This window comes from Anabrus simplex, chromosome 1, assembly GCF_040414725.1.
Source record: "Anabrus simplex isolate iqAnaSimp1 chromosome 1, ASM4041472v1, whole genome shotgun sequence".
NCBI lineage: Eukaryota > Metazoa > Arthropoda > Insecta > Orthoptera > Tettigoniidae > Anabrus > Anabrus simplex.
The window spans coordinates 549074643-549089075 of NC_090265.1; the positions used below are offsets into that span (position 1 = coordinate 549074643).

The following is a 14433-nucleotide window of genomic DNA, read 5'->3' on the forward strand; positions in this document are numbered from 1 at the left end:
ATAGGGTTAGAAATGGCTGTGGAAGTAAGGAGAAATTGAAGGATCTTACTAGGAAGTTGAATCTAGCAAAGAAGTCAGCTAAGGATAACGTGACGCAAGCATAATTTGGCGCTCATACAAATATTAGTGAAAAATGGAAGTGTATGCATAGGTACTTTCAGGCAGAAACAGGTTCCAAGAAGGACATTCCAGGAGTGTGTATGTGAGGATCTTCAAAAGGCAGAAGTATCAGTATGTAAAGATTGTTGGTTACAAGGAAAATGTCCAGATAAAGGAGGTGACTAATGTTAAAGAAGTATCAAAATTTACATATGGTAACAAGGTCATTTACAATAAGATAAAAAAGTTGAAAACTGGAAAAGCGGCTGGGATTGATAAGATTTCTGGGGATATAGTACCATATCTAAAGTACCTGTTTGATTATTGTTTCCATGAAGGAGCTATACCAGATGAATGGAGAGTTTCTATAGTAGCCCCTGTGTAAGAAGGAAAGGGTGATAGACATAAAGCTGAAAATTACAGGCAAGTAAGTTCGACATGCATTGCATGTAAGCTTTGGGAAGGCATTCTTACTGAATATGTTAGACATGTTTGCAAAATTGATAACTGATTCGATAGAAGGTAGTTTGTGTTTAGGAAAGGTTATTGCACTGAAGCTCAACTTGTAGGATTCCAGCAAGTTATAACAGATATCTTGGATTCAGGAGGTCAAACGGACCTGTCTAAAGCATTTGATAGGGTGGATCATGGGAGACTACTGGCAAAAATGAGTGCAGTTGGACTAGACAAAAGAGTGACTGAATGGGTTGCTATATTTCTAGAAAATAGATCTCAGAGAATCAGAGTAGGCGAAGCTTTATCTGACCCTGTAATAATTAAGAGGGGAATTCCTCAAGGCAGTATTGTTGGACTTTTATGTTTTCTTATATATATAAATGATATGAGTAAAGGAATGGAATCAGAGATAAGGCTTTTTGCAGATGTATTATGTATAGAGTAATGAAGTTACAAGATTGTGAGCAACTGCAAAATGACTTTGATAATGTTGTGACATGGACAGCAGGCAATAGTATGGTGATAAACAGGGTTAAAAGTCAGGTTGTGAGTTTCAGAAATAGGAAAAGTCCTCTCACTTTTAATTGCTGCGTTGATGGGGTGAAAGTTTATTTTGGGGATCATTGTAAGTATCTAGGTGTTAATATAAGGAAAGATCTTCATTGGGGTAATCACGTAAATATGATTGTAAGTAAAGGGTACAAATCTCTGCACATGGTAATGAGTGTGTTTAGGGGTTGTAGTAAGGATGTAAAGGAGAGGGTGTATGAGTCTGGTAAGACCCCTCACCAGGATTACTTGCTTCAAGAACTGGAAAATATCCAAAGAAAAGCAGCTTGACTTATTCTTGGTGATTTCTGACAAAAGAGTAGCGTTAAAAAAATGTTGCAAAGTTTGGGCCGGGAAGACTTCAGAGAAAGAAGACGAGGTGCTCGACTAAGTGGTATGTGGCTCCAAGTAGCCTACGCAGTGGCCTCCACAGTATGCACTAGCCATGCGTCGTGGTAGGTGTGCCATTTACCAACAGATGAGCCCACCTTAGCACACTGGGGCGAAACGCTGGCAACCAGGAATGAGTTAGCTGGAAAATTTATAAAGTCCAATATGTTCCGAGCTGTCAGTGGAGAGATGGCGTGGAATGACATTAGTGGGTGAATAATTTTGAGTGGTGTCTTTAAAAGTAGGAAATATCATGATATGAAGATAAATTTGGAATTCAAGAGGACAAATTGGGGCAAGTATTCGTATATAGGAAGGGGTTGTTAGGGATTGGAACAACTTACTAAGGGAGATGTTCAATCAATTTCCAATTTCTTCTGAATTATTTAAGGAAAGGCTTGGAAAACAACAGATGGGGAATCTACCACCTGAGTGACTGCCCTAAATGCAGATCAGTATTGATTGACTATAGCTATAGAATATACTGGCTTCTCACTTTTCCAGAATTCCACTTCCGTTCCATCTTATTTATTGTAGAGCTGTGATACTCAGCTTCGGTTGCATTGTTTGGTTCAACAGCACCTTGAGGGCTCCTGGTCAAATTGAGGATATCGCATTCCAGGTTGCAATATAAAAATCTGATTTACGCTTTATATATATTTTTCTTTCTTTCATTAATTGTTTTTCTATTATCATTGTCCTCTTCCATGCCATGTTTGCCTCTATTAATCAGTCCGGCTTTCTTTCATTGAAGCTTGCAAAGATGTAGAAATAAGTATAAGTGTGTTTAAAGTAATAACGATAAAAAATGTAAAAATATAGTAATAAAACAAATTATTCATTTTGTTCTATAAAATAGGTTGCATTCTTATATTTCATATAGTGGTTTTAAAAATGTATTTATCTTTCAGTGGGCGGAATGCCAAATACAATGCAACCTCCTCCTGGCATGATACAAGGCCCACCACCTGGCATGCCACCTCCATTCGGAGGTCCACCACCCCATTTTGGTGGCCCTCCTCCTTTTGGTATGCCACCCCCTGGCTTTCCAGGTGGTGGATATGGAGGTGGGTTTGGTGGGATGCCACCGCCTGGTCCTGGAGGTCCTTGGGGTATGCCACCACAGGCCATGGGCATGCCACCACAACAGCAACAGCAACAACCACCACTGCAACAACAACAACAACAGCCCCCAACTATCTCGGCTCCTCCTGTAGTTGCTGGAGGCCCAGCTCCTATGCCTGGACAACCACAGCCAATGGAGGATAACTCGCAGGTGAGTAGTTAATGTTTTCTAGACCATAGACTTTTAGGTTCTGATAAGTTGTCTCACACAAATTTAGAATTCTGTCTTAGCTTTACATTAACCTTCCAGTTTGGGAGGACTAAAGGTTGATCCCCTTAGTCTGAAATATTTTTGTATTGTCTGCTACATTCCTGGCAATTAGTAAGTGATTTGGAAACAAAAATGTAAATTCTTGATGGGTACCCTCCATTGGAAGATGATGTAGAGATTGGTTGAGGTCGAATGTTAGATATTCTCTAAATTTCTGTATTGGAGATCAGATCCTGGAGGTGTAAGTTCTTTATGATGCTTCTCTAGGTGTTTTCAACTGTTTTTATGATTTTCTTAGGTATTTTTCTTGGGTAATGCAATTGTAATTCAGCTTTAAAGAACAGGAAGCACTGCTCCTCCCCCCTCAATCTTTCCCAGAGATAATTGTCAGTGCGATATTGCCCAATAGTTAAAAATCTAAGCTCTTAAGAATGCAACAATAAAAGAAGACAAGTTTTTTGTTATAGGTTAAAATTGCATTCTTTGGTGCATATATTACTACTACAGTAAAATCTCGTTAATTCGAAGTCGTTGGGACTCAAAAATCGGACTTCGAATTACGTGATTTCGAATTAACCGCCAATTCGCAATTCAGAAGTACCAACCCTTGCCGTGTTACAAAATATTCTAAGGCCCATTACTGCATGCAGTTAACCTTGATTCACAGTTTATACCTTTCAAATGCCAAGGAAAAAGAACCATTTCCAAAATGTATCCAAGAAGGTGCATTTACAGTATTCAAATGATGCACTCGGATATCTCACTGGTAAACATAACCTCACGAAACAAAAGAAAGAAAGAAAACACGATTCAAAGACGAGGATAAATCTATGCTGGCTCCCATGTGCAAGTGCTTTATTAATTGGATTACTATACTGTATGCATTTTAGATGCCTTGTATTTACACAGAAAGTACCCAATGCCCTTAAAATCGAACTTTCCTATGACTCTAACCTTGTACGATTTCCCGCCATGGCACTTCTCTCGTACTTCAGAAATGTAAACACTTGCCGCGTCACAAAGTATTCTAAAACCCATTAATACATGCAATCACCTCGATTCACAGTTTAAACCTTTCACATGCCATGGAAAAAACTATTTCTGAAATGTATCCAACAAGGTGTATTTACAATGTTCAAATAATGCACTTGGATAAATCAATGACAAACATAACCCCACGCAACGAAAGAAAAAAATCGCACAATTCAAAGACGAGGATAGATTATGCCGGTTCCCCTGTGCAAATGCATTATTTTTTGGATTTCTGTACTGTTTGTATTTTTAGATGCTTTGTACTGGCATGGAAAGTGCCCGACATTGTAGCTTATCGAACTTTCCTATGACGAGGGGATAAAGTATCTCGCTTCCATGTGCATTGCAATGCACTACTATGACCCCCATCCCTCACCCTTGTACGATTTCCCGGCTGACAATTTCTCCTTTAAAACCATAAGACCGTTTGGGCTCGCATTAAAATAAAGCAATGCAGTTTCACCGACAATGACAATATTGTTCGGTGCCTACGAATTTACTATATGAGCCCATTTTTCGCCAACTGTCGGCATCGCCAGTGTTTGCGGATTCTGTTTTCCCGCACACTGCCTGTTGCGTGATATTACGGCGTTCCTTAAAAGGTAGCATACAAAAGAATTCCGATTTCATTCAACTTAGCAATCATGAAGCGCACTGTAGACCCACCGAAGTGAGTGTAAGCGCGGAAAGCTACCCCTCCACGTTCCGGAACGCGCGTTCTATTATGACGCGGAGCGGATAAATTTTGAGTTGAAATTACTCTAACATACTATTGTTTTAAAATGTAAAGGCAGTTTCGAATTAAAAGTCTCAATTTCGGTAATGGGGCCGACATTGTACTTCGAATTACGAATTATCCGTATTTCGAATTAAACAATTGAAATAACATGCAAAACTGTATCTCATGCTTCCGGGAACAAGAGCTGCTTCGAATTATGCGGGATTTTGAATTAACCGATTTCGAATTATCGAGGTACTACTACTACTACTACTACTACTACTACTACTACTACTACTACTACTACTACTACTACTGATAATCACCACCATGTTTCTTACCATATCCAGATGCAGTCAGCTCAGGGTAGATATGGTATATCTGTCCTTTCTACCACTCTTCATTCATCATGTTCCATTGCAGATCCCATTGCTGTATGCTGTTTGTAGCCAAAACCAGCCATCATAATCTGCCTCTCCCTCCTCCATCTCTTTTCTTCCATTTGTAATTCTGAAGTTCATTTCAGCATTCCTGTTCATTCACTTCTGGCCTCAGGAGCACATAAGGTAGTTGTTATTTTTCCATTCCTGCGATAGAAGGTTAGATTTCTACGGAGTTTATTTTTCTTGGCATGTGCTTATTTGTAATACTTCTTGTACACTGTTGATCTCAAAAATCCCATTGTATTGCAGTACATGAAATGCTTGCACCTGATATCTGGGTATTCATAGTCACATCACAGTGTTTAAACTTCAAACTCCATTAGAGCTATGCCCATAGCACCTACGTCACTTTCAGTATACGTAAAATATAGACTGGAAAACCATGCTTGTAACAGTGAAGTGTTGACTCACAAGCTTTCCCTATAAAGTGGAATTGTCATTCCATGTATACCATTTCTTGTATGCCCAGAATACTGTGTATACAATAATGATCTCTGCATCCTAATTTTGAGGAGAAAAATTATGTTATTATATGCAAGGTTGGATAATGAGATCAGGATAAGGATACAAGTGGGTAATACGTTCTACCAGAGTGTAAGGAACGTATACATCTGAGACTTGGGCATTGAGAGCAAGAGATGAGAGAAAAATTCAGGCCTGTGAAATGATGTTCCTGAGGAGTATGGTAGGAAAGACAAGAAGAGACAGAGTAATAAATGTTGAGGTCAGAAAAGAAATAGGGGTAGAAGACCAGAGTGACAGGGCAGAGAAGAATAAATTGAGATGGTGTAGACTTATTACGAGCATGTAGGAGGGAAGGATACCAAAATAAGTGTTGGAGGCTAAGATAGAGGGAAAGAGGGCAAGAGGGAGAGACAGAGCAAGATGGATAGACTCCATCATGAACAGTATAAGAAAAAGAAGAATGGACTGGAATACAGTTACTGAAGAGACGTGGTGGAAGGAGGGACAACTATGGACAAGTACCATCAACACCCCAGTATGGCAGGAGCTGGACAAAGGGAGATGAAAATGATGATGGATTTCTTAAATATTAACACAGTTGAGGTCCATTATAGCTAGAATTCATAGTGGCCAAAAATGTTGTCATATCCTGTTGTTGTATCCGTCCTTGAGGCAGTAAAGTAGCAGAACACCTCAGCCAACAATAATGAGTCAGTGTAATGTTATAGTTGTATGCGGACTTAGGACATTGTATGCCATCACATTTTCTTTTCTTTGAGCTCGGTGATATTAGAGCAAACACCTCCCTTATGATTCCCTTTTGTCTCATTCTTATGTGGCTGCGTTTTCCTTCTCATTTCTATAGTCATCTTCATTATCTTCGTGATTAATAGTGGCTAATGACTGTCTGCAGCTTATCTATACAATCACAACAAGGCTCCGGGCGAGTTGGTTTTGCGGTTAGGAGCGTGCAGCTGTGAGCTTGCATCCGGGAGACAGTGGGTTCGAATCCCACTGTCAGCAGCCCTGAAGATGGTTTTCCGTGGTTTTCCGTTTTCACACCAGGCAAATGCTGGGGCTGTACCTTAATTAAGGCCACGGCCGCTTCCTTCTCATTCCTAGGCCTTTCCTATCCCATCGTCGCCATAAGACCTATCTGTGTCGGTGCGACGTAAAGCAAAAAAAAGCACAAGAAGGCACTATCATTATTAGTTAATTATCATGGCAACTGAACAGTAGAGGATATCCCTGTCAGCAATATTCGCTGCTGTTGTGCTTATCAATAAAGTCTTAATTCGTGAATATCTCCATTGCTATAACTCGTAAGGTACAAATGAATGAGGTATGAAAGAGATGTTATGTTTCTCTTCATTAGCGCTAGTTTGGCTGTTTTGATGGCGGATAAGAACAGAGGATTACATTGGTGAATGCGCTTGTGAGCGGTTAGAAGTTGAGAGAGCTCTTGCATTATTGTAGTGATAAAGTATTAGAAACCTATTGAAATTGTTTAGATTTTGTGTGTGTGTTTCATTTAGTGCTATTTATATACTGGTGTTCAGTGCTTGTTGGTAGAAATTGGGAGTCAGTGTTTGTTGGTAGAAATTGGGAGTAGTAATTTTTATTTGAATTTTATAGCAAGTAATTCAGTTGGTGTTGAGTACATTACATTTTCTAGGTTAAGTAGGCTAGCTAGGTGTACCTTGTTTCGAATTTAGGTTTAGGAAATATTTTAGGTAATAATATTAACTTTTAAAACAATATTTTTAAATATCTGTAGGTTCGTTTGTATAATACTTACAAGGGCAGACTATCATAAGGAATTGTAATTCATTGTAACTTCCACTGCAACTTTTCCGATATTTCATATAGATATCTGTTCGAACTATTGCAAAGGTAATAATTTATTAAATTAAGTAACACGATACACCTGTAAACTTCGATATAAAAAGAAGTTAAAGAGAATGTTTGGTAATTTCACTGGATATTTACGGTACTCAACAGTTTTTGGATTGTTGACAATTCGTCAACAATTATTGTCAACAATTCTAATAGAATTCTAATAGATTGTTGCTACATGCACATGGTAGTTGTGTAAATAAATACAAAATCAGCTGATTACTTTATTCCAATAATTTATAGTCTTAGTTCCTTGCATACTTTGTACTTTCCACCTTCGTTTATTCATCAAGTAAAAGTTAATAATCACATTCCTATATCCCAAATAATATTGAGTTCAAGCCCCCGGCGTAGTTTTGACAGAAATTATTATAGACAACCTCTTATTTTTCAGCATTTAACGACACCTTTATTCTCCGTCCCGCGTAGTAGGGAAAATAATAGTAATCCACCAGCGGTAAAAATTCATATAACCACATTTCAGCTGAGAATTGTAGTGTAGATACAGTATATTTAGATAGTACTGTATCTTGCCTGCTATATTCGTGTGCATCTTACGTGTGCATCTATTAGAGCATAGTACTAATAATAACCTGTCTTAAGTATTTAGCTTTCTTGGTAATCTTTGGGTACAGTAGCTTTTGCAAATTTCAAACTTGCAATTTTCATTTTTGTTTGTGCTTAGTAGTGATATATGGTACCGGTATTGTAATTAGGATATGTCTGAACGTAGTTTAAAATTATTGTAGTGTACTGTACAGTAGTATATGAGTAATATCTTATGAGAATTTAGCGTGCTCATTTTATTATTGTAAAATATTTGTGTAGTACCGATATATTAGAGGTGTCCATAGAAACTCTCTTACTAAAATTCTGTTGATGTAATTAGAATAGGCTTAACTGCAGTTTAGAATTGTGTAATTCTTGTGTATTCCTTTCGGTATTCAGTAATTAACAGCAGTTTTTGTCCTGTTAGGGTGTTGTAGATAAAAATAGTGTTCGACTAAGTAGTATTGTAGTGTAGTCGTATATCAATTACCTTATTGTCGTGTGACTTTTGAGTACTATCCCAGACAATATATCCTCGCCACACCCACAGTTCCTACACTTGCACTCCTTAGCCATTCTTTATGGAAAAATGAAAAGAAAAGGAAAAATACAAGACTTATGTGCAAAACAAAATGAACGGAGGTTCTGGTCATGGGGGATTCCATCGTTAGACATGTGGGGAAAGTGTGTGGGGGAAAGGGAATCAGGGTAGAGTGTTATCCAGGAATTAGGTTCAGGCAGATGTTGAGGAAAGTAGAAGAGAGGGAGGAGGGGAAGGAGAAGGTGGTAGTGTTTCACGCTGGTACCAACAACGTAAGGCAAGCTGATGTAAGTACCAACATAGTTGGGGATGTGTGGGATCAGGTAAATGCAACATGGGTGAAGTTTAAGGAAGCGGAGATTATCAGTGGAATACTGTGCAGGAGGGATACTAACTGGAGGGTGATTGGGGATTTAAATGAGGCTATGGAGTGGGTATGTTGGAAACTGGGAGTGAAATTTCTAGATCCTAATGGGTGGGTAGGAGATAGGGATCTGTGCTCAGATGGCCTTCACTTAAACCGCAGTGGTACGTATAAGTTAGGAAATTTGTTGGAAGGGTAATAGGGAGGTACATTCAGGGAAACGGGGTTGTCTAGGGATCGGTGATAAGAGTACAGAGATCTGGAACTCAAGTATGGATGACATAAAAATGTTAGTGTTGAACTGTGTAAGTATTGTAAAGAAAGGAATATAATTAAGTAATTTAATAGATATATATTTACCAGATATTGTAATAGGAGTTGAATCATGGCTGAGAAATGATGTAAAGGATGCAGAAATTTTCCCATGGAACTGGAAAGTGTATCATAGAGATAAGATAGGAATCTGCCTGCTGTCATTTCTTGATGGATACAGTACTTTTGCATCCATCTCTTGGCAGACGCCAGAGTAAAGTGTAACTTCCACCGAAGTCCCTGTCAACATCCATGGCTGTGACAATATGGATGTTGCTGGGGTATGGGTAGTGCTGAGTAATGGCATTCAGAGCATGACTAGTGCATTTGAGTGTTATGAAAGGTGCTGCTCATAGGGCCAGTCGTGCTGCAATAGTACTTTCTGACCCAGTGAGGAAAGCAATGGCAAACTATCCCACTCCTCATCTTGTTTAGTACGCCTCATTTTGGTGCTGCCATTGGTTTTTGGGTTTTCCTTATAACCGCATAACCTTTGGTGGTGCTATCTGAGGATCCAACCAGCCTCTGGGCTGATGACCTAACAGACACAGACAAGATAGGAATGGTGGGAGGGGGAGTATTCATTCTGGTGAAAGAGGAATTTGTAAACTATGAAAAAGTTAAAGATGAGAAACATAAATTTCTAGGTGTAAGGCTCATTTCTAAAAGATAATAAGCAACTTGATGTCTTTGGAGTGTACAGACCAGGAAAGGGTAGTGCTGACATGGATTCAGAATTATTTGATAAGATAACCAGCTATGTGGGAAAGGAATGTGATTGTAGTGGGAGGTCTGAATTTACCAAATGTCAGTTGGGAAGGAAATGCGATTGACAGGAAGCATGACCAACAAATGGCAAATAAGCTAATATGGAAGGGACAGCTGATTCAGAAAGTGATGGAACCAACTAGGCCTAGAGGGAAAAATAACCTGGATGTGGTGCTGGTAAAACCAGATGAGCTCTATAGAGAAACCGAAGTAATAGATGGTATTAGTGATTATGAAGCTGTTTTTGTCGTAGTTAAAAATAAATGTGGTAGAATGGAAGGTCTTAAAAGTAGGACTATTAGGCAGTACCATATGGCTGATAAAGCAGGCATGAAGCAGTTCCTAAAAAGTAACTATGATTGGTGGAAAATGGTAAATAAAAATGTAAACAGACTCTGGGATGGGTTTAAAGTAATTGTTGAGGATTGTGAAAACAGTTTGAGTAAATTCAGTAAATTTGAGTAAAGGAGTGGAATCAGAGGTAAGGCTTCTTGCAGATGATGTTATTCTCTATAGAGTAATAAATAAGTTACAAGATTGTGAGCAACTGCAAAATGACCTCGATAATGTTGTGAGATGGACATTGGGCAATGGCATGATGATGTACGGGGTGATAAGTCAGGTTGTGAGTTTCACAAATGGAAAAGTCCTCTGACTTTTAATTACTGCGTTGATGGGGTGAAAGTTTTTTTGGGGGATAATTGTAAGTATCTGGGTGTTAATATAAGGAACGATCTTCATTGGGGTAATCACAAACGGGATTGTAAATAAAGGATACAGATCTCTGCACATGGTAATGAGTGTGTTTAGGGGTTGTAGTAAGTATGTAAAGGAGATAAGTCTCTGGTAAGACCCCAACTAGGGTATGGTTCCAGTGTATGGGACCCTCACCAGGATAACTTGATTCAAGGACTGGAAAAAATCCAAAGAAAAGCAGCTTGATTTGTTCTGGGTGATTTCCGATAAAAGAGTAGTGTTACAAAAATGTTGGAGAGTTTGGGCTGGGAAGAACTGGGAGAAAGGAGACGAGCTGCTCGACTGAGTGGTATATTCAGAGCTGTCAGCATAAAAGTGGCGTGGAATAATATTAGTAGTCGAATAAGTTAGAGTGGCATGTTTAAAAGTACGAAAGATCACAATATGGAGATAAAGTTGGAATACAAGAGGACAAATTGGGGCAAATATTAATTTATAGGAAGGGGAGTCAGGGATAAGAATAACTTACCAAGGGAGATGTTCAGTAAATTTCCAATGTCTTTGAAATCATTTATGAAAAGTCTAGGAAAACAACAGATAGGGAATCTGCCACCTGGGCGACTGCCCTAAATGCAGATCAGTATTGATTGATTGAGCCTCTGTTGCAGCGGTTACCAGGGCTGCCTGTGTAGATAGTGCAATAGGCCCGAGATAATCGAAGGACGATTCCTCTCTTAATCTGCCGAAGTTATTCTTTAGCCCACTGCTTTTCGAGTGTACAATGGAATGATGAAGCACAGTACAGTATTAGTGGGACAAAGGTTGTGTAGTATATAGTGCGGACTATTTCTGAGTTTATTCCCCATGATTAGAGTTCGTGGTTTATAGCATTTAAAAATCAGTGATTTAGCGTTTTGATTTTCAAATTTTGCGTTTTGTAGCATCTAAACTTCTCAAATTTAGCATTTTGTAGCAAATTGGTTAAAAATAGGCATAATTTGCTAAATTGCACACACAACAGTTGGGAGTAAAATCATACTGTTTAATCACACATTGCTCGTCATGCAGTTTTGAATTCACTATAGAAAATAAGACAAACATCAACATAAGACTGCAAGAAGTATTAATGAACACACAGGAATATGCTTATTTTCAAATTTACAAACACAATTTCAAAGTGAAAAATACTATTTTGAACGTATTTATTTATCACAGTACAACACACCTACAAGGAAGAGGAATTTTAATGATGATTTAAGTACAACAAGCCAATTATTTAAAAGGTGTCCTCCTTCATTTGAGACCGCCTATCAGTTACAATTATGTTGTACTTGCTAAAAAAAACTCTACATCGACACTGTCCGTAGAGGCCCAAATGCACAGAAGTGCTGCCAAGGAAAGCTTGCAAAACATTTTTTTCTTCAAGTTTTTGATTGCAGAGTCGGCACATCAATATAGGCCATCTGTATCCTTACATAAAAATGTCCCGATTTGTGACTTTCGGCATGCTGTTTGATCGTCACTTTGCTTCTACCCATGGCTACCAGACAATAAAATAAATCGCTACCGTACTTTTAAACAGAACTACTACTCGACACCAATGTCAAGTATAACCGACTAAGATCAAGGGTCAACACACAAAGAGAATGAACGTGGTGCTTGAAAGTGTATTTACTGTTTGACTGACTGGACATTGCAGTGCTCTTTAGCCAGTGAAAGAAATTCCACACTTTGAATGATTTAACCCTTTGGCCTGCCATTACTTGTGAAAGGAAATATTCCCTTACATACTATTTATTTTTTATCACTTTAACATAAATTTGATTAATCACATAGGCTACATAAGAACACACAAAGCAAAGTGAGCTGTTAGCTCATCTATAGTAACAGGAAACCAATGTTTTTGTTCGTAAGTATTACTGGATTCAAGGGAAGCAGATAAATTAGCAAGAAATGTAGAGGCATAGGTATTGGTTTCCTTAGTAACGTGATCCCAGAACTGTGGGGTTAGAAATTCATTCCCTAAGTCCATTTCTTTCAGATTATTACCCAACCCCCTCCTCACTATAGACTGAATTTCAAAAACTGGTTTACACGTTACAGAAAGATGCTTATTGTCAACAAGATCATAATTCCAAGTATCATTTTACTAGACTTCTCAACGGGCGAGTTGGCCGTGCGGTTAGGAGCGCGCAGCTGTGAGCTCGCATCCAGGAGATAGTGGGTTCGAACGGCACTGTCGGCAGCCCTGAAGATTATTTTCCGTGGTTTCCCATTTTCACACCAGGCAAGTGCTGGGACTGTATCGTAATTAAGGCCACGGCCGCTTCCTTCCCATTCCTAGGCCTTTCCTGTCCCATCGTCGCCGTAAGACGTATCTGTGTCGGTGCGACGTAAAGCAACTAGCAAAAAAGAAAAAGGGAAAACTAGACTTCTCACTCGCTCTTGTTGCATTCTGGTTTTGTCACGTAGTTTCAATTGGCACTATCATCTCGGAACTGAAATCGGAATCACTTTCATCACTGTCATTTGAAGAAGAAGTATTTTCACTTTCCAGAGAATCTTTTCCACTTTCAATATCACTATTTCCAAGCCAGTTACGAATAAACTCATCCATGCCGCGCTTGGATGCCGCCATGATTGTTTACAACGAGCGTCAAAATGAGGTGCTTTTTATTTTCCGTATTTCAGCTCAGAGTTACTATTTACACAGAGAAAATAGCTTCAGGTATCATGTGACATCAATCGGTTAGGCTGCAAAACAAAGAGAATAAATCTCTCCGACCAGCTAACTGCGATAATGAACTTATAGATGTTCCGTGCACCAAGACGGAAGTGTCCGTCAAAGCATGTTACCGCTTTACGATCGCAATGTGCGCCGTAATAATTATTTCTCCTGAAATAAATAACAACATTTATATCTTATTTTCAAGAAAAATGCATAGTTTTTAAAAATTTACATTTATTTCGTATAAAACTGAGAGTTTCGCATCTATTTCGCATAAATGGTTTAATTTCGCATTTTGAATCAATTTCGCATTTTATCGCGAATTCAAAATCGCTAAAAACCACCCGTACGGGTCATATAAGATGAAGGCACATGCACTGACAAAGTTTCGGCATATTTCGCATTTATCGCAAATGCTAAAAATTACAAACTCTACCCATGATGGCCTGCATGCAATAGCAGTGGCCTGAAGAAGTTATCTGATTTAAGCTTCGGTTTAATGAAATGGGGCCTAAAAGTGATATGTTTGTTCAGTAGAACTCCCAGATATAAACGTTGGTCTTCTTGTGTGATTTCCTGTCTGTTCATCGTGAGTTGTGACTTTATCAGATTTCTTCTTCTCGTGGCAACCATAGCCTTAGTTTTCATTGGATTAAATTGCAGCTAATTTTTGGAACCCCAGTCAAATGGAATATGTTGCGTTGTGTTCACTTGAGTCCTTAAGTTAGCATCATTGTCAACTTCAAGTAACAAAAGTGCATTGTCAGCAAAAGCAACAATCTTGCAGTCCATGGGAAGAGGTACTTTGAGGACGTCGTTGTAAAAGATACAGTCAAAAGAGTTTATTGCAACATCACTTTTAAGAACAGGAGATATGCTTTTATTCATTAGCTGTGAGTTCAGCCATTTCAATGGCAGAGAACAGGGGCTCTATTGCAGCTCTGTTGCTCTATTGCAGCAGGGCTGCTTGTTTAGATATTGTGTGATAGGCATGGGAAATTGGGACATATCCTCTCCGAATCCGCATATAACAGCGAAATTTAATGGTCCCGTCTAAATTCTGTGTAAACAATGTATTTAAAAATTGCTTA

General features: G+C 38.7%; 1 protein-coding gene across 3 annotated transcripts in view; it reads left to right on the plus strand.

Annotated features, from left to right (window-relative positions):
* Positions 1 to 14433, plus strand: part of LOC136857127 (transcription elongation regulator 1) — a 513780-nt gene that overhangs the window by 170268 nt on the left and 329079 nt on the right. For all 3 annotated transcript variants that reach the window (XM_067135534.2, XM_067135536.2, XM_067135535.2), the window contains exon 6: positions 2406 to 2770. In XM_067135534.2, the coding sequence (XP_066991635.2) occupies positions 2406 to 2770 (365 nt within the window). The remainder of the gene's footprint in view (positions 1 to 2405; positions 2771 to 14433) is intronic.